The sequence below is a fragment of the Dermacentor variabilis genome, chromosome 9, assembly GCF_050947875.1.
Source record: "Dermacentor variabilis isolate Ectoservices chromosome 9, ASM5094787v1, whole genome shotgun sequence".
Lineage (NCBI taxonomy): Eukaryota > Metazoa > Arthropoda > Arachnida > Ixodida > Ixodidae > Dermacentor > Dermacentor variabilis.
In genome coordinates, this window is record NC_134576.1 from 135,670,810 (window position 1) to 135,690,827 (window position 20,018).

The 20,018-nt window shown below is 47.4% G+C and overlaps 1 protein-coding gene across 1 annotated transcript in view; it reads right to left on the reverse strand.

The window, feature by feature from the left end:
• Nucleotides 1–6,237: 6,237 nt before the first annotated feature.
• The window catches only part of LOC142557608 (ATP-binding cassette sub-family C member 2-like), a 63,843-nt gene continuing 50,062 nt past the window's right edge, over nucleotides 6,238–20,018 (reverse strand). Inside the window, exons 21-27 of the mRNA XM_075669571.1 lie at nucleotides 19,189–19,521; nucleotides 17,257–17,358; nucleotides 15,011–15,184; nucleotides 11,495–11,653; nucleotides 8,685–8,851; nucleotides 7,878–8,072; nucleotides 6,238–7,210 (exon numbers count right to left, since the gene is read on the reverse strand). Coding sequence (XP_075525686.1) covers nucleotides 7,063–7,210; nucleotides 7,878–8,072; nucleotides 8,685–8,851; nucleotides 11,495–11,653; nucleotides 15,011–15,184; nucleotides 17,257–17,358; nucleotides 19,189–19,521 — 1,278 coding nt within the window. The 3' untranslated portion in view covers nucleotides 6,238–7,062. The remainder of the gene's footprint in view (nucleotides 7,211–7,877; nucleotides 8,073–8,684; nucleotides 8,852–11,494; nucleotides 11,654–15,010; nucleotides 15,185–17,256; nucleotides 17,359–19,188; nucleotides 19,522–20,018) is intronic.

Below are 20,018 nucleotides of genomic sequence, written 5' to 3' on the forward strand. Positions count from 1 at the left end.
GCATAAACTTTGAGTGTACCCTCCCCACTTACACAATGCCTCTAGGGGCCTGTAAGGCATTTTTAAATAAATAAAACTAAATAAAGTGGTTTTGTCACGTAAAACCCCATAATTTTTTTAGACCCGTTCTGGACGACTGGCGAAGAACTACAGACATATCCAGTGCCACATATCCGATTGACTAAGAATGGAGAAGACATATGAAAACAACCAGAATTTGAAGAAGCCATTGATTGACATGCTCAATTCTAATAAGAGGTCTGTGTGCTATGAGCCGGCATTATATGTACACGTTTTATGCACTGATTTGAAGTTAACTGTGCATGCTTCGGGGAGAGAGATAATGTTTAATGACAGAAAGGTGGAGAGCTCGGCCTGAGTGAATTGCCTCTAGCCTGCTACTCCACGCTGGGGAAGGGGTTTGGGGAATGAGAGAGATAGGATGTGAAGAGGAAGGAAGGTGGTGGTAACGCAAATACGATGAGCGCTGCACATTATACTTTATCTGTGCATTGTGTACGTGCACACTTCACACCACAGCACAGTCATCTTAGCGAGCAGAGTTAGAAGTTACTGCAATGTAGCCATGAGACTGTCTATAGCGTTCATAATTTTAACCGCTGTTAGCGCCACTGGCGTATTTAAAGCGGACAGTAGCAGCTGCAGGGCGGCGATTATTTGTCGCAGCATGGTTTTGATAACAGAGTCCGAAGGTGCCATCTGATTGCACTGTCCTTGCTCGTGCTGACAGTCTAAGGCCCGTGTGCGCGGCGGGCTTGCGCCGCGCACACGGGCCTTATTTGTCCAGCCTTAAGTTTGTCCGGGCTTGCGCAGCTGGCTTGAAGCAATGGTTTAGAGAGATTTATCGAGGCCAATTCAACTACCTTCTCCTGGACCTGCGGAATTGGAGCCAGGGAGCTCTCGTTTGGACCTACAGCTTGCCCACGCCGATGACGCGTTGGTCTCCTCCTCTGTTGCACTGACGCTGCCGCCTCCTTGTGGGACAAACTTGTCTTGCTCATTTTGTTCAGTACTTTTTCTCCTTTTTTTGTTTAAGACACTCCTTGGAATTGGCCTCATGGAGTCCATCGCAATTCGAGCACTTCATTTCTTTCACTGTGCACGAAGATACGTCATGGCTGCCAGCACAGCGGAGGCCTGTACATACAGCGCTGACATGGCCTAGCTTAAGGCACTTGTGGCATTGCAGTGGCCGGGGCAAATAAGGACGCACCGGGTGCCTCACGTAGCTCACTTTGACATGGTCAGGTAGCGTGTCTCCCTCGAAAAGAAGCTTGACGCTCGTCGATCGACCGAAGCGGTGAAAATCGATGACCTTCACTGTTGAAGACAGAAGCCTTCGCAGCTCTTCGTCGCTGATGTCAATCATGACATCGGAAATAACACCTGCCCTAGTGCGACCACAGTGCACGATGAACGACCAGACTTCTATGTGTCCTAGTATGCGCACGGTTTTCAATTTTTCTAGTGCGGCCTGCGTCGTTACTTCCACTGTAACTACGTTTTTCTTGGTGTTAAAACGCACTTCGTTAATTCCTTTCGGAGCCACATTACCAAGGTAAGTGTTAAGAATCAGTCTGTGTACAGGATTTAAATTCTTAGACACATCGAGCGGCACAAAAGCGATCCTGTGTGTCGGAGTAGGCGGTCCGTTGGGGCCCTGCTCACTCACGTCGTTGGTGGTCTTGCGGTATTTTCTCTTCATTCGCCTGCCCTCCACGACGGTGTAGCCATCGTCGGAGTCCATTGGCTCGCTGTTGGAGAAACAGGAAACAGACGTCTCCATGCCTACGTTGCAAGCTTTACACTTTATCCCTGCGAGACGCAGTGAGAAGAGGCGTTCTCGACGCTGGTGATGGTGTGCCGTCTGTCATCGCCTCGCATGGCTTCGCGTCCAAAAGCACAATTAAGCCTCCACTATGACAAAAGTATCGCAGCAAGGCAAGAAAAGACGCTTGCTCAGATCACCGTGCATGCTTCATGCCGTGTATAAACCCCTGTGCGTACTGCCCAGTGTACCCCTCAGGCACCTTGACGCCTGCCTTTGGCCACTTTTCGCCTGATACTCCCCCAACTATCTTGTCCGAAATCAAATTTTTATTTCTTAATAAGTTCATCATTATTTTATTACGCCGGGCAGAGGTGTGCTCAGTTGCACTACTTTGTCTTTAAAGCATTGCGTGCTAATATGAGCCGCAGTAGCCGGCGGCACATACCGAGTTGCCAAAGAAAGCGGTAGGGTGAATGCGAGAAATTTAGGAAAACCATTCATTGTCATGAGGTAGTCTAATAAGTGGTCTGTGCGCGTTGGTGACATATATGTATATATATATATATATATATATATATATATATATATATATGTCGCAGCGATTCGCGCGCTTGGCTGCCAAGTGCACATCGAATTTCCATGTGTGCGCCATTTTTCGCAAGTTGCGCTGCAAATGCAAAGGACGGTCAGGCTGTAATACAATACAATTCTTATAAAGCACCCGGCTGGCAGACCAAAAGGAGTCGAGTTCAAACCAACTTCGCAATGCGAGCCTTGGCGGAGAGAATGACGCAGACAAAAAAGAAAAGAAAAAACACGTGACGCGTTGCCACCACCGACCACAGCCACTCAAACCTTCAGATGCCGCCAAGCTCTCGCAAGAGAGCACGTGCGTCTAAATTGGCGTTCGCCGACGAACGCGCCTCGTAACTCGATTGTGCTTGAGCGCGTGCCTTTGCATGGGCGGAGAAAGTCCGTACGACCAACGGCTACGCAATCTGGCGAAAGAGACGAAGACACGCGCACGCGCTCGTCAATGTGTTACGCAAGCAAGCAAGCAGTATACGACAGGCTCCGCGACGCGACAAACAATACACCGCTCCCGTTTGGGCAGACATTCACGTGCTCCATGTGCGCCTATACACTTTGCCCTACTTCGCTCCCGCGCATGTGCATTGCCTAAAAAACGTTCCTACCGATATGCGCAGCTCCAAGCGTGCGCAGTGGACCCTTTGGCGGGGCAACAGCTGCGACAGAGCAAACTTATTACGAGAACGCGCCGCGAAACGCAGCCGACGTGCGCATATGTCGGAACTGACAGCCACATGCCGCGCATCATGTGCATCACTTCCTCGTTGAGATTTCTTTGGGAAATGTTCTCGCTCATTCCAGCCTGCTATCACATGCGAAAAGGGCTGCGTTCTTCTCCTGTAGCGGGGTCTATTTTATTGCGAGAGCAATTAAATGGACACTTCAGACGCATTTTTGCCGTCGTCGTCGCCGTGGTGTATCGCATAAAGTTCAAAGCTAGTAACACGGTCGCTGGTCGCCGCCTGCTGTAGGTGCAAGTGAAAGCGCGCGAATGGAGCCGACGACCGACGGCTCAATTTCGCGCCCGCGCAAGGGAGGAAAGCGGGGAGGAAAGGCGCTTTCTTCCGTCGCAAAAAAGGCCACGTGGGGAGGGGGGTAAAGGGGACCGAGTTGGGTTCCGGCAGTGAGTGAGCGCCTCTTCCTCTTTTTAGAGTGTTTTAGTTGAGCGTCTTTACGCTCCGCTCCGAGTGGCCCCGCTAATCCAAAGCGGAGCGGCGGGCGATTTTCACGTTTTAGTTATACGTTTAGCGTAGCGGAGCGGACCTTTCGTAGTTGCAGCGCCCTCTGGCCAAATTCAGGGTAATGAAAGAAAATAAAAAACACCTATTGATCAGTTTTATACAGTAAAGCGTATATATGTGTGTATATAACTTATTTCTCCGTGAAGTATCTAGACGTGCGTTTGTAATGCGTTACCGGTCCATATTACCTACTGGAATATAAAGCGCCACCTTGGGGAACGCCACGTGATAGCCAGTGCGCTTGCTTTCTGCATCCAATCCAATCCTTTCTGACGCCGACGCTAGCCAAAGCGCTCCGCAGCACGCTCCGCTCAGGCAGCTTCTCAGCGGACCGTGTTCCTCGCTCCGCTAGCCCGCTTACGGCTAAGCGGGCGGCGCGTGCGCATTCGCGCTTCCGCTCCGCTTAGCTGCTTAGCGGAGCGTAAACACGCTCAACTAAAACACTCTTTTATCTGCGTCGGGGAATGAGTCTAGGTGCGATGGCGACTCATACCTTTGTGCGTGCTGCGTTGTCGCCACTCAGCTTGAGTTGAAGCGATACATCATAGCACGAAGGCCCCTTCGCTCGCTGCTGGCGCCGCGCTTCCTCACGCCAGCGTCTTGACAGCGAGCGTCCGCAGTCATTGAGTCGTATATGTTTGTTGGAGCTCGGCTTGGCGGAGGCAATGAATACACGTTTTGACAGCTTGAGAACGGAGAGTCGACTGGCTTTATTCAGAAGTAAAAGCAGGTTTTCCGGGTGGCTGTGGCGGCGCCCCAGTCGGGCAGCCGCCTCGATTCCAAGAAAGAGCAGGGGCAATGACCCCCACGGCGAAGCACGGCGAGGCACGGCGAGGTAAAGTGTATTCCCGCAGCAAGGGGCAAAGACCTCCATGGCGAGGCACGGCGAAGTGACGGACGGTCGCTACATGTTCATGCTTGCCTGTGCGCGCTGGCACCACGCTTGTTAGTTTAGATAGTAAGGGTATGTTTACAAGTTCATGCGGCCAATAAAAGTACTATGCATTTGCTATCGCAAACGGTGGTTCAACTTTTGGGCGAAACTGCGACTTTTTATATAAGATGACATTTTGGTCACCGTCGAATTTTCTCACCATCTCATCTCTGATTGCCTCGCAGGGTGGCTGAGGTATTTCTGATGGTTTGAAAGTATGAACGTCGCGGCATTTCACGGTCTCTCGAATGGAACATCATATCTCTGCTTTGGTCTTTGTGTTGTGGTCGCAGGGCTGCTTATGCCAGCAGAGCTATCAGCTATGTAAGAGCGCTCCATTCCCATCTGCGTAATCGGTTGGTCCGTTTTTCCGCTTTCAATCAATTGCTGAACGATATTCAGTTTGATGTTGATGCTGATTCTTTTTCAGGTGTCAGGCCAGCAGCCAGACAATTGTGTGGTCATCAGGTTTTCCCCTTTGTCAGCCAATCTCTATTTCTCTCTCTGTACTGAGACTTCAATCCATGAAGGTTATCAGCTAACTAGCATATACAGCTGGCATGCGAGATGAACTGCACACCACACTGGAGATAATACATAATCTACAAGATCTAAATATTGATTGAGTGCCAGGACAGGGGATCGACGTTTTCTTCTTAGTGCGTCAGAATACCCGGGAATCGCTATAGGCCGTTTTTCAAACACAGCTGTCCGTTGCTCCGTTCCTGAAATTACCTTAAGATCACCATAAGAAGATATCGGGCACAAACCTCACTTGGCGAACTTGGAAATTATTGTTTAGATTAATATCTGGCTAAAGCGCACAGAGTATCAAGGCGCACCGAAAGTTTGTAAGCCCCAGAGAGAGAGAAGAGAGATCTTTATTAACAGGGATTACTCAATGCACTAAGCAGTGATGAGGGGGTCACTAGTGAGGATAATTACAATTATGCACATCTCACGCCCTTTCAATCTCCCCAAATGTAGTGTAGCAAACCGAGCACGTCCTTCGCCAACCTCCCTAGAATCCCTCTTTCGGTTTTCTCTCTCCCTCTCTGACGCACTTTTGGAATTGGTGCACGCGAAGCTTTCACGAGCTATCGATGCAAGAAGGCGCATAACGACAAGAGTTGCACTGCAGATTCCATGTGAGGAAAGCGTCCATCAGCTACAATGGTGGACTTCGCAGAGAAAGCGGTACTTCGATCTACTCAGCAATAAAACGTGTTGAATCACAAAACACGACGTGCTTGAAGTACCTTGTCGGACACAGCGCCACAGTACAATTAGAGAAGCGCGCAACCCATTTCGGCGACGAATGCGCCCCGTCACTTCCAGATTCATCGTCAGCTAGAAGATTGGTGTACTCACGCCTCGTGGTGTGAGACGCAGAAACGCACCAACCACCTCAAACCCTGCAGAGCTGCACGAGAAAAATCTTTAAATAGGCCCTGCAAAACTTTTTATCAATGTCGGGCATGACATTTCACATGAAAGGACGCAATATTGTGAACGTTGTTACCGTTGCGTGTGCTTTTGTGGCCGTTGATAAAGTTAATATTTCTCGTGACATTTTCACGCATCTAGCCAATAGTCGTATGGGGGCGCCATGGCGACATCCAACTTATTTCATATTCCGACTTATTTAGACCGACTTATTTCGTATATTCTAGAAGTACAATTTACCACTCTAGGCTAAACAAATATTTAATTACTTTTATTTACCCTAAGCAACAAATTATATAGGCTAATTTTGATTTCTAAGCTCTTTTTCTGCGGAACGTGAAAGTCCAGTCCACCGTTAACAAGTTCAGAAAAAGTGCGACTGGGCGCGCTAAAGATGATACGAGAGAGACAGGATGCACTGAATGGAAGGGAGGGGGGACAATTAGATGTATAGTTGTGGTTGACTACACTGTGCGGGACGTAGAGGTAAGGGTACAGAAAGCGAAAGGGAGGACAGAATAATTCACAACACCACGAATACAATACCAACAGCTCTGTTTATGGAAATGGCACAGTAAAAACACGTGGAAGCAATGCACGCAAACATGTAATATACTTTAGAGATGCGAAAAACAAATGATAAGCGAAGCCCAGTTATACCAGCCAGTTTCCCTTCGCTTCAGATTGCATATTATGGCAGTGAAGCATATATTCAAGCTAGGCTGTTGATACCATAAATCACAGCTACATCCTATCAACCCTGCTTCCTTTTTTTTCTTGTTTTTTTTTCTTTAGCCATAAAAACGAGCAATGATATTTCTGATGTGTCTGCTTCATGGAAGTTCGTTGATGCCGCACACTTTCGATTGCAAAGCTTATTGCGGTGGGACTAAAATCCAGGGTGCCCGCGATTTCGCTTTAGCCACGCCCTTTTAGCCTAGTACCTTATCATAGGAGGTCTCTTAAGTATAAACAATTAAAAAAAATTAGACAGTAGGGTGCAGTTGTGTAGGAATGATGGTTCGCAATAAAAAAAAAACCGCTGAAAAACAAGATTATCACAAAGTAGTACTGATGAGTTCATCCTTTCGAACACTATTGATGCCGGCCTCTGTGGCCATATTGAAGAACATTGACGATTCATCTGCAAGTAGCCTAGATACTGAGTCGAACTCTTTGACTTTGCCGTCTTCGAGAACGAGTATCCTGCAAAAATAAAAAAAAATATTTTGTTAAGCTTTCCCTTGAAGGATATGACAAAAACACAAGATTGCGACCCCCTTATGAGAACTTGAGGTACCCAATTTTCAAATGGGAGCTTGTATTGTTCGTTCCCTGTAAGCCAAGAACAACTGGCTCAGTGGTGCCAACTTATCCGCTAGCTCCCAGTCAGCAACACAAAAATGAAGAGTGGTCAATGTTTGCAGCTAATTACAACCGTTAAACGTATCTTAAAGTTAAAACCAGATATTGAACAAAGAAACTAAAGCGTTTAAAAAGATGATTCCGATAACCTTATCCATGTGCTTCGATTCAGGTGCACTTTGACGAGTACTGTGGGGTTCAAATTTGATCACCTACAAACCTCTATGCGAGCTTTCTTAAGACTTAACCTCGACCCTGCTCAATTCTTGCTCGTATCAAAGAAGCCGGCTTGTCCCTTGACGAAAAGCCTGGCAGCACAGAGGAACCGATATTTTTTTTAAACACCACCTTGAGAGGAGCACATGATGAGAGCAGCCCCCCGGGCGTATCATGCTGTGTGTTTCGGCGTCTCCGCTGACCTGATTTCTCTGGGCGGCCCCCGTCAAATACGACCCAAGTCAAACATACTGAGGCTTAGTGTTCACATTTCCACAGCTACTGCTGTTACCTGTCATAGTCGAGGACCGTATGCAGGCGATGTGCGATGGTAAAAAGCGTGCACCGCGCGAAGGCGTCCCTCAGGGCCACCTGTATGAGCTGGTCGGTGTCGCCGTCCATCTGTGAGGTGGCCTCGTCGAGGAGAAGGATCTTCGTTCCGCGAAGCAGAGCCCGCGCGAGGCACACCAGCTGCCGCTGGCCCACGCTGGCACCGAAAAGCCGGGGAGACGTATGTTAAACATTACGCCAAACTAGACTCTTTAAAGAGACAGAAGTCACGACTTTAAGCAACGGTTTCTCAAACTATGTTCCGCTCGTAACCAGAGGCATTGATTTCAAGAGAGATGAAAACATCAAGAGAGGTGGCGGGGATCCACGGTGACTGCTGACCCGCTGATGTGGCACAGTGGACATTGGCGTCCAGCTTCCGAGCGCGATGTCGCGCGTTCGAATCCCACCGACGGCGACCGCATTCAGGCGGGGAGTGAACGCCAAAAGCGCTTGAGTGACGAACATCGTGCGCGCTTTATATAATTCTAGGTCGCAAAAACAAATTCGGAGCCCCCTCCCCCCCTCCCCCCAACTAAGGCTTGCCACATATTCATGGATGAACTCGACTTTGGGAAAGAAATACCAATAATTTTTTTAGGGCCCATAGTCTGTTCTGTAAACTTACCATTGACAAGTACTCTCGATCATAAAAGCGCGAAAAGAAGACGTAAAATCACTGTACCGAAGCCGCTCGCAACGCTACCAATAGGGTTGTTGTCTTCACATATCGGCAGACGGATACTATGTTTCTCGTCAAATTACTTGCCTCAGGTTGCTGCCGCCGTCGGCCGTCTCGAGCAGCAGCCCTCTGGGATCGTTCGAGACGACCTTCGCCAAGTGGGCTCGCTTCACGCAATCCCATATTTCATTGTCCGAGTGCGAGTCCGTAGGATCCAGGTTCATGCGCAACGTTCCCCTCACGAGGCTCGGATCCTGACAGTCACAGAAAGTTTAAAGAAAAAACGAACATCATTTCAAATCAATCCACGGAAAACCAATTCTAATTGTGAAATCGTGAAAATGTAAACGACACTGCGTGCGTTCAGCTACACTTCCCATCGAAGGCTGTATGCTGAATGTCGTCAGTGTATCACAATTTCTAAATTTCTGATGGACGAAATTACGCACTTACACATTTGTAACCACCTTATGGTTAAGAAAGTCGTTTGCCCTAAGGGTGAATTTGGTTGCATGAAAGTCATCGTGCAGCACGCGCAATTAAATTTTGGCTCTATGGTTTATGACCAGATTTATTGGTCATCCCTAGAGACCAAAACTTTAGCTAAAATGCCCATTTTTTGTTTGCGTGCTTATCATGCATGTTTAACTTATAAGTACGATCTATGGGTCTAGAAGTATTTTAGGGACACATTCATCATGTCTACAAATGCATGTTCTTATGTTAGGGCTTATATTGAATTCTCAAAACTTAAGAAACTTGCTGTGTTTCCTGCAAGCCTCATTTTGTTTATTATAGTATAACCCATTGAGGAACTTGCGTGAAGGTCACTGATTCTTTCCACAAACACCTTGTAAGCATAAAAGAAGTTGTTAACAGGTTTGCGGAAGACAAAAACACCGCTAGGAGGACTCAAACTGCTCTACGCGATGTACTTGAAGGCCAAATGGTGTCTTGTGCGATCAGTTCACATTTTCAATTAACATCATAGAAAAACTTGGATGCTCGGACGTCATTTTGACCCGGAATGTGAGGCTCATTTTGGACATTCAGAAAAGGGCCGCCACAATACACAGATAGAGTTACTTCGAAATTGAGATCTGTCTCACACAAAACACCCGATTTTTTGGTACTGCAAGGACTCTCACAGGTTATGACCGGCAAATCTTCCTCAATTAGTAAAAGGCATTGGATCATAGAACATTCGAAAGTTCGTATTCATGACTTCGGTGGATTGTTGAGCATTTCTTTTCTTCGTACAAACATACTCAAAGATAAAATACACATTTAAACCCGAAAATATTAGGATGGTGCTTCTTTGTTGCTGCTTTCACAACTTGTCGCATTTTGGTGTCTAGTCACACTAAGTTTCATAAGAATCTTGTAATCGACGCAACTGGCCTCATACCGTTTATCTGGAAAACAAAATGAATCTCACATAACAGGGGTTTAGTGGGCTGTGTTGCTTCAAACATGATAATTTATCAGCATGATGCACATCGGAAGTTCTCATTAATAGAGCCTCTACATGGGCCTAGAAGACAATATGTGGTGCTAATGTATAGCTGAAATGACAGCTTTAGGGCCTGTTATAGGCCCATAAATTGTATTTTAGGGGCCTAGAAATCCGGCATCATAACTCGCTTTTTTTTTTGGACAACCCCCTTTTACAGCTACTAGAGATCTACTCTCATGAAAACGCTATTTTGTTTCCCGTTCGAGCCAGGAAAGGCCCGTACCAGTGTATTCTTATATATGGTTCGTTCGGTGACCTCGCATGATCTTATGCTACATGTATTACGTTCCTAGCGTGGTATACGTTTACAAGACGCATGTTTTCAAAATTAAAGTAACACCGACAGCGCTACCTCTATATAAACATGACATTGGTATGTTTGCAAAGTTCAAATTATTTTCGTCATGTCGAAAGGTTGCACCAATAGAAGTAAATGGTATAGGAGCCATCTATAGTAACTTAAGCAACACGTGCAATGTGCCTTTTACGCAGTTACCTGCAATCATGCACTGGTTATCCTGCTACCTTCACTTGGTAAAATGTAAACAGCCGCGTAAACTAGCGGTGTAGCGCATCTGTGTTTGACCCTATTCCGGTGACCCATCCATGACAGCTGCGCATAGTAAATGACGGCACAGAAGGACAAAGACTGTGTCATCACTTACTGTGCGCGCCTATCGTGGATATGTTGTACGGGGACGCTCGAACCTCACGCGTCCCCTTATGTTGTTTTCCCCGCATGGCTCTCGCACATCCTGTAATACGGCTGCCCCGCCTGGCTCGGTTGGTGTAGTTGCAGAATAGTGCGAGAGATGGCGCGAGTGTTGTGCTGCTGACGCCACCTAACGGCGGGGTTACTCGGACGCAAAGCGAATAACCTCTTCCTCTCTGGCTTGCAGTAAGCAGAGCGCGCGGACTTGTCACGCGCCAGTCGTTGCTGGACCGTCTCGCGACGCTTTGGAGCAGGGCACCGGGATGGACGAACGGGATCGTTCAAATGCACCACAGTTCACGTGACTGTACACGCGAACAATTAGGCGTTGGTGCCCGGCATGGGGACAAACATATTCGTTCGATATGGTGTCGCGGTGCAGTCGTTCTTTTGTCCCAAGAGCACGTTTGAAACCCACCAGTTTCCAACTCCCTAGATTCTCCATTCTTGAGCGATTCTTGTACTGTTGTACGCTCTCGTGCTGTGCGCGATTCTTGCACTAAACGCTACAGTACATCACATGCCCTGTAACTTATAGACGTGCATGCTAAGTCGTAACAATATCAAAGTTGATGTTGACGGCTTCTTCGATTGCAGACATTTCTTTTTTATTGTAGGGGAACCCAGAAACGCGGTTGGCACAGCACCACACTTTCCGATCAGAGTTACCTGAGGTATGACGGTGATGATTCGACGCAGTTTCCGGAGCGGCACTCCAGCTATGTCCACGTCGTCGATCATGATGCGGCCCTCTGATGCTCTGAGCATGCGCAGTAGAGCAAGCACTAGCGATGACTTGCCCGCCCCTGTGCGTCCGACAACACCGATCTGAAATTGCCAAGTACTAATGTCATGCTGCACTCTTTTCTATTTGCAGTTTTAAGCAAACGCACACTATAGACGTCGACGAGAGGCAGACAAATGACAGATGCTGCTCATCATTAAAAATTATTCGCAGTAGCCAACTTGCATGCCTTTAGATGAGTAAGCAACGATCACACACCGGGAGATGCCTGCGCGGAAAAGGCGATTACAATGTTCGATCATACGTACGTTCCGATGTATGTTTCATGCAACGTATGTTCCGATCTAGTAAAACCGCGTCATCACAGCAATTTCTTGTTTCTATATTTACAGCTATTTTTGCGCCGTGGAAAAATAATGCACATGATAGCGAATAGAGAAAGAGGCGTGAGGGAAGGAATAATTTAAATGGATGTGTGGTTTTAGATGCCAAAAAACATGCACGATATGTTTATAAGACGCGCCGTTATCGGAGGCTTTGGATTAATTTTGACCACCTGGGACTCTTTACCATGCATACACATCTAGGTGCGCCAAGCTTGCTCGTCCCGACAGCAACGACGAGGAATGAAATGACGAACGAACAGTGCGCGCCACATGCAAAAGAGAATATGCAACATGCACGCCAACACACACATGCGTGCACAGGGCTATACTTAAATTATTTCGTTAGGGCCATTATGCCGAATATAGCGCAGATCCACACGATGAGCTATACTTTGCGAACAGAACTGCTGCATAAACTACTATACGAAATCTTGATTATTTTCAAAGCAGTATTTAGAAGTTTCACTAAATCATTCTGTTTGTGTGAATTTTGACTGGTAGTGACAAGAACTTTATTGGAGTGTCTTCAGGAACTTGATTGACTTTCCATATTTTCCGTAGCACACTGTCTTTCACACCACGGTGGCACGGTAGCACACCGCGAAGCGCGATACGCTACTGCCACGGTGATGTATTCAAGCACCTGCCTCAGCTCGAGCAGCTGCGTTCACGCAGAGCCTTTCCCCTGAGCGCGACGAGCGCACCTGTCGATGTCTCTGCGCGAGGCGCGAGCCCGCTTACGCGGGAAGCAGGTCCTGCGTAACGAACCCGTGTTTGACAATGTGTGGCACAAACACACGTAATTGAAGCGGTGCGAAAGTTCCACCTGTCCCAATGAATGCGGCCGCCGTGAGTCCATGTGACCCTGCTTTCCAACGCCCCCAGTGGCGCTGCTTCTTCTCGTAATAATAATAATAATAATAATAATAATAATAATAATAATAATAATAATAATAATAATAATAATAATAATAATAATAATGATAATAGGCTCACCACAGTTTTTGTCAATTACACGCTCTCGCGAAAGTACTCGCGCGGTCCGGAAATACGCCAGCTCGCCGTAAACCACCATAGCTGCCCATTGTGCGTCTCTTGTGATTTGCTTAAACATTATGCGTATTTCTATTTATACAGTACATTTTTTCCTGAGGACTTCTATTGCAAATCTTAGCTTGTCGAAGAAATGAATAATTATATTTTATGCGTGAGCGATTGGATGTTCCTTTAAATTTATAGAGACAAGAAAGAAATTCTGCTATAAGAGAGGAGAATAGATTTCGGCTTAAAGTATCATTTCCTGCCAGCATTGCGATTCTGCATGCGAAAGTTGCAGCAAATGAAAAGATGATAACGCTCAAACCGATTATGGGATTTAATGGTCCAAACCAACGCACGGAACATGAAGGATGTGATAATATCATTTATAACCAAGCAAACCCCACGCAATTCTGTAGTAAGAACTGGCAGGTGAATTCAACGCTGGAATTATGAGCGGCAACGGAGCCAGCTGGAGAAGACGACGACACTTGCGCCATTGCTGATGATGAAAGTATTTTGCACAACGGGGCCACTGTGGAAGACGACGACGACGACGAACGCGCGAACAGTGGCATTGGGCCGTTTGCGCGGTTGGCGCCGAGAATTTTTAAGTCATTTTTGAAAAATGTGTACGATACATTTTTTTTTTCAATAACAACTGTTCTTACCCGTGTGCCTGGGACGTCTTTGGGTCCCACGTGTGGAAAGAATAGTTCAAGGGCGCGTTACAGGTTCCCGAGCCCACAGGGGTACGTGCCATTAAGCATGGACACTTTCTGTACTATCACCGGGATCGGCGCACATGGTTCGTTCCTGTTGCCCGATGACGAGAAAGCTCCGGAACGTTAGTCATATACAGCTTTCACTGCAATAATAATTATGAAGAACCAACCCCGCTTGCTATCCAAGCATGAGTTTATCATGCTATGGGAGGTTGTCGTATTTGTGGCCCTATATGCGGCCACTGTGTGTTACGGGTGGCACATTCCCTGACCACCGTGCCTTAGCCGTACGTGGAAGTCAACCGTTATTTGTAAAACCACGACCTCAAAGACCAGTTCGGCACCGCGTTCGGCATCTGCGACCCCCATCTGGTACCAGGCGCTACGACCCGAGGTGCATCGTCTCAATCGTCAGCAGCTGCGTCTTCGTTCTGAGAACGTGTGGCGTCCCAACAGCAGCGTCTCAATACGCGAGCTGTCACGAGGGAAAGATGGCAAGAATGCGACGCTTACCACCAGTACCATAGGTACCAAAGGTACCAACGCACAGTGGTACCGTATCACCATGCACTTTTTTGCCACTCTTAGACTGCCCTATATTCGTCATTGGCCCACGAAACCGTTACACAGTTTCAAGAAATCGCCGTTAGTCCACAAAGATTGTTCAATCCTTTAAAAACAACGTCTCAGCCAATCAAAGCGCATTTCAACACTGAGCTGTCCACGACTGCGAGTGAAATGAATTAAGTTTCTCTTGTTTTAGAAAGTCGATGAACTAGTATGAATGTTATTCCCAAACGCGTACCCGGCGAACGTGCGCCTTTCTGCTTTTCCTGCGGAAGGCACTGCAGATTCGTGGTTGGGGTTCCTTGAATGCCCCTCAGCTTAATCCGTCTTCCTTCCAAAGCATTCGATGTTCGCTCTTTACTGTCCTCGATTAATCGTTGTGCCGCTTTCGATTGCGGTCGACCCCAATTGGGATTGAATTTCTCCACCACAGTTGCTTCACCTCGGCAGCTTGCGCAAGGCAGACGATCGCGACAGAGAAATTTGGCCCACATCCAGCTCGATTCCAATCAAAAAGTGCCCCGCGATGCAGCGGTATTCAAGGTTGAGCCACTACAGGTGTGTCTGCATTGTTCGAGTTACATCTATTATTAGTATTGGGCTAGAACATGCGTCTTCCATCTAGTTTACATCACTGAGCCAAGGTTCGCCGAGTTCGACAGTCAATGTTATGTCGCACTTGCTGTCCTTATGCTTGTCACGTGCTAATTAGCGTGGTACTCACCTTTTCGCTGGGATTGACCGCAAATGTGACATTGGTGAGGACGTTGGGTAGTATGCCGGGACGGTAGGAGGCGGAATAGTTCTGGAACTCTACCCTGCCTTCGCTTGGCCAAGTCGAGAGTTTATCACCAACCGCAGCTTTGGCTTCTTCAGTAGGCGTAGATGTAGCATCCTCCTGAACAGTGAATTTGGAAACGCCCCTTACAGATGCTAATCTCTCTCTCTCTGTCTCTCTCTCTCTCTTTCTCTCTCTCTCTCTCTCTCTATATATATATATATATATATATATATATATATATATCTGATTTTACTCCTATACTACTGTCTGTCCGTTTACTTACACATGAATAGTGTAAACGCAAACATCCTAAATTAGCATATTTTGTTTGGTATACTGTGGTCAGCAAACATCCGGGCTGGTTATTCGCAGAAAAATTGAATAAATTCGTCAGAAACTGTATTTATTGGCTCTGGCAGAAACACCTCACTAAATTTTACAAACTCTCTAGATCGGTCTTTGTGATCAGTATTCGTTTACTGCAAAATGATCGGCCGAAGTGACCTTTTTCTATTCATATAACATTCCTCACATGGCATGTTTTACTAACTTCTTGTACTACGTTTCTTCAGTATAATTGCGAGCGTGGTATGTTCACACTTATTTTAGGAGATAAAGGTAGAGTAAGAGAGTCACACGCGAGTCCACAATAAAAAAACTTGAATATAAACTCAAGTTTGTACAATATCAAGAAGTAAACGCAACACGGTGTAAGTAAATGTGTTCAAACGAAAGAGATAGAACAGTCCGACCAGATTTGCATTCATGTTAGTGTTCTAAATCTGTGAAGAGTAATAATCTTGAGCATGTAGAACATCTTGCGGGCCTAGTTGATTCATTATTAAAGAGTCGGAGAATGCGGGAGAGGGAAATTCAAGACGATGAGCAAAACGTGAACAAGGTGAATGCAGGAGCCAATGCAGGAGCCTTGGAGAAGACAAGTCCACTTGTCGAAACGTTGGCTCCTGCATTCATCTTGTTCACGTTTTGCTCATCGTCATTATTAAAGAGTGAGACTTATTGCGCGAGATGGGCTTTAAAAAAATTCAATTATGCTGTTCTGCGTTCCAAAACGACGATCTGATTATGAGGCATGCCGTAGTGTGGGACTCCGGAGATTTCGATCACCTGGGGTTGCACCTAAATCTAAGGGCACTGGTGTTTACGCACTCCCCCTGATCTAAATACGGCCGCAGTGGACCGGATTCGATGCTTAGCAGCCCAACACAATAGCCACTAAGCAACCACGGCGGGTGAGACGGGCTTTCCTTTTTGATACAAAAGCGTCAGATGCCCCATTCAGTAACAAAGCCGGTGGCGTTTGTAGCACCGAAACGTCACCTAAGTTCCCATTGGCAGCGACGCCAAGTCACGAGCACGCCTTGACGGAGCAGAGCGGGCGAAAGGGGACACTTTCTGGGCCGCAAGCACGCCAGGTGCGGCGTGAAGGGGGAGGGCATCGCCACGACGTCACGTCACCCTAGCTCTCGCTCTCGGAAGCCGGCGTGTGGTCCGTATCTCTCTGACACCTTCTGGGCTTAGCTGGTGCGAGCGCCTGCCGGCCTTCGTGGCCGCTGCTGCTTCCTAGCTCTCTCGTCGCTCAGGACGTCGGTGTCATGCGGCGTTGGCACCGCAGGCTGCTGCTGCTCGCAGGCTTGGGCAGCACGTAATTAAGGGTATGGAGGATTACTCTCAACGCAAAATTCGAAGGACCGTTTAGCGGCGCTCAACGGGCCATTAATGCTTTCTCATTCACAGAAGTGGATAAGTGTCCCCGGTTTTTCTTTCTCCTTATTTTCTTGCGTTCAGGCTTTCCTCGTGCCCCTTGTCTTTGTGTTGTATTTTTTCCCGTCTCACGTAATAAGCATCTGTCCTGAACAAGAATCTTAATTTTCGCCTAAAACCGCATAAAGAAGAATTTGGCTGAGTGTTCGTCAAGTGCTTACAAAATCCATTTTCAGGCCTAGCGATACATTCAAACGGCCTCGTATCATTTTAAACCACTTCTCGTGATATATAGTTAGTCGCTGAAAACTACCTAACCCCAATTTCAGAATGCTTGCATCATGGGCTGATCCGTAATGAGTGCTTGCTGCTCCTTAAACCTTCAGCATGCTGACATATTGCCTATTAGAGTTTCGGCATGAAAGAACCACATTGCAAGGGTGCAAGCGAAGCAAGGAAAGTACCTCTGGCGGAAGTTCACTGTACTCGACGCAACGCTCGAAGGACACGATCATCTGCAGCACGTTGAACAGCATCACGCACAGTGACATCAGCGAAAGGGGAACCTGCAATTGCACACATCGAAGTGTCAGCGCGGCTCTTGCTAGCCCATGAAGATTGGCACACGCAAGCAGATTATCAGACCTTCACTTAAAACAGCGGTCAGTTGAAAGAAAACCCCTAGAGTCGCGGCAAGCACTTCTACGTACAATCTTTAACTAACGCCAGAAACTTTGCAGTGATAACTAAAGTCTCTAAAGGTTTGCAAAATCACGGCTACAAACGTTAAAGGAGTACTGACACATACGTGCAGACGAGAGAGAGAGAGAGACCTACGCATGCCTCTGTTAGCTGCGCTTCCCGAGTGGCAACCGTGGCGATCGCAGAAATGGAATGAGCCAGTGTAGCATGACACGGCGATGCATCGAGCTCCGGCATACCAATTCCAAAATCTGGGGCGCTATAACGTAAAATTATTCTAAACTTTTCCATTCTAATTCTGCAATCAGCCCTCCGCGATTGGTGAAAAACGTCGAGAGCTAGCGTGCACCCTTTTATTAACGCGTGTATATACGGCTCTTAGTCTTAACTTTCTTGCTGCATTACAGCAGAATTTCGGCCACGATTACAACTCTGCTATGAGGCAGCGCGGAAGTTACGAATAAGCACCTTAAATAGGCATGTTATTAGAAGGATGTACAATGTTGATGCTGCTGACTGGAGTTGTTGGAATTCGGGGGGTCTTTTGAAATATAATGTTTATCAGTGCTGCCTATTCCGTTATGCTGCTACATTGCTGTCAAGTTCTACCGGTGGCCGCAGAGAAAATGTCTCAAATTCCTGGGTATGGCACTCTTATTCTCTTCCGCTGCCTCACACACGTCCTCTATGCGCGCCGTGTAAGAGCGCAACTCTAGGCTGCCCCGATGTCCATACACCCTTGCCATGCGCGACGCCGACACCTAACGTCCCATGAACACAACGACGTGAAAGCTCCACCCTACGCTTCCGCTTTCAATTAAGGACACCGCTCTGGGGTTCGGGAGCCAATGACGGAATTAGTGTAATCCAGGGGCGGGCAGCAGAGATTTCCGCTGTTCAGTTAAGATACTTAGTATTGTTCTAGGGTGTTGTCAATGCGTATAAATCGTTTTCGAGGTGATTAAAATTCGTTTTGTCCATACATAGATGATTTGTATTACCGTCACTGTACGTCATCACCGTCATTGACGCTATCTTGGGGTACTAGCACGTCTGGAAGCCACGTAAACAAGAAACGTGATCTGCAGCTCGACAAGCGCGTCGAGCGACAAAAGAAGAAACAACAGCAATAATCGCGGGTAAAACGGCTCACCATCAAAATGCAAGACAACGTATGCATGATGATACGGTGCACAGACGTCATCGTGGCCGCCATGCCTCGGTGCTAACACTGTCGGAAGCTGCGTACGTGACGTCACGGGAAAACAATCTCTGGCATGGTGGGATTTTTATTTTTCAATTACATCTAAAACCACACCAAGGTCATTCCATGACGTTAGCCTATATTGGCTCAGCCAATCGAAGAAGTAAAAAAGAAAACTCTTTGTTTCTCGTGACCGCACAAGTTCGCATCTCAGTGCGAACGAGGGAATAATTATTATGACGCTTGAAAATTGTAGCATATACGACTGACAGGATGGAAAAGGAGGCAACAAGCAGGCTGGCGACTGCCACCACCGGAATAGGCACACAGCCCCTGCCCACTATTTGGGGAGAAAAGAATAGGAAAAGAATGGATTGAAAATAGAAACAGGACAAGGAAAGAGGAAACATAGAAAAATATGAAACGTCAGAAAGACTTTTTTTAAGAATGGCAAGGAACAGATGGGCGGCGGCAGGGACATAACACACACCGAGGTAGCCGAGCTCAACGCCAGACCGAGGCTGCTGGCGTCTGGTTTGTCGGGTCCGGCGAACACGGTGTTGGCCAGGAGTGTGCTCACGACGACCACAAATCCAGCGACCGAAGTGAGCATGCGCGTGAAGCGATAGGTGGCGCTGAAGCTCGCCAATCCCCGCATCGTGTCGTCCGTCAGGCGGCAGAAGTGTCGCCGGAATCTTTCCGTCGCGCCGTACGCTCTGACGCTGCTCAGTGCATCGATGGTCTCGGAGACGTGCTGCAACAAGCGCGACGTCGCTACGCTCTCGTAGTAACGACAACTGTGCGAAGCTTTGACGGCCAGATTCTGCGCAGATAAAAATTCAGAAAACATTTCACAGAAAGAGGACAGGAAGGGAGGACAGGAGATCGGATAAAGAGGTCTATATTTAGAAGTCTACAATAGATCGACTAGGTAAGAGTTTATTCATAGTTCTCCTGCGCAAGGTGACTTGCGCAGGAGAATCTTGTCACGCGTTTTCGCCTACCGACACACACTGTCAGGTCACGTAGAGCTGGCGGGTGGCGAGGCCCGGATTTCAATCTCGGTTACGTGGTCAACAAACTGTCTCAAACATGGCATTTCGAGCAGCCACTGCGAAGCACTGTTACAGCGCGAAGAAAGATGAAACACAAACGTGAATTGCACGGTTCGGCGATGAACATCTATTAGTTTTACTACACAAAGTGTTACTCGCATGAAAGCCCGCAGGATCGCTGCCAAATTCGCGAATACGTTGCAGATTGCTCGTACCGCCCATAAAGCTCGTGTATCATGCATCCTCTTGCTGAAGAAATCAATTT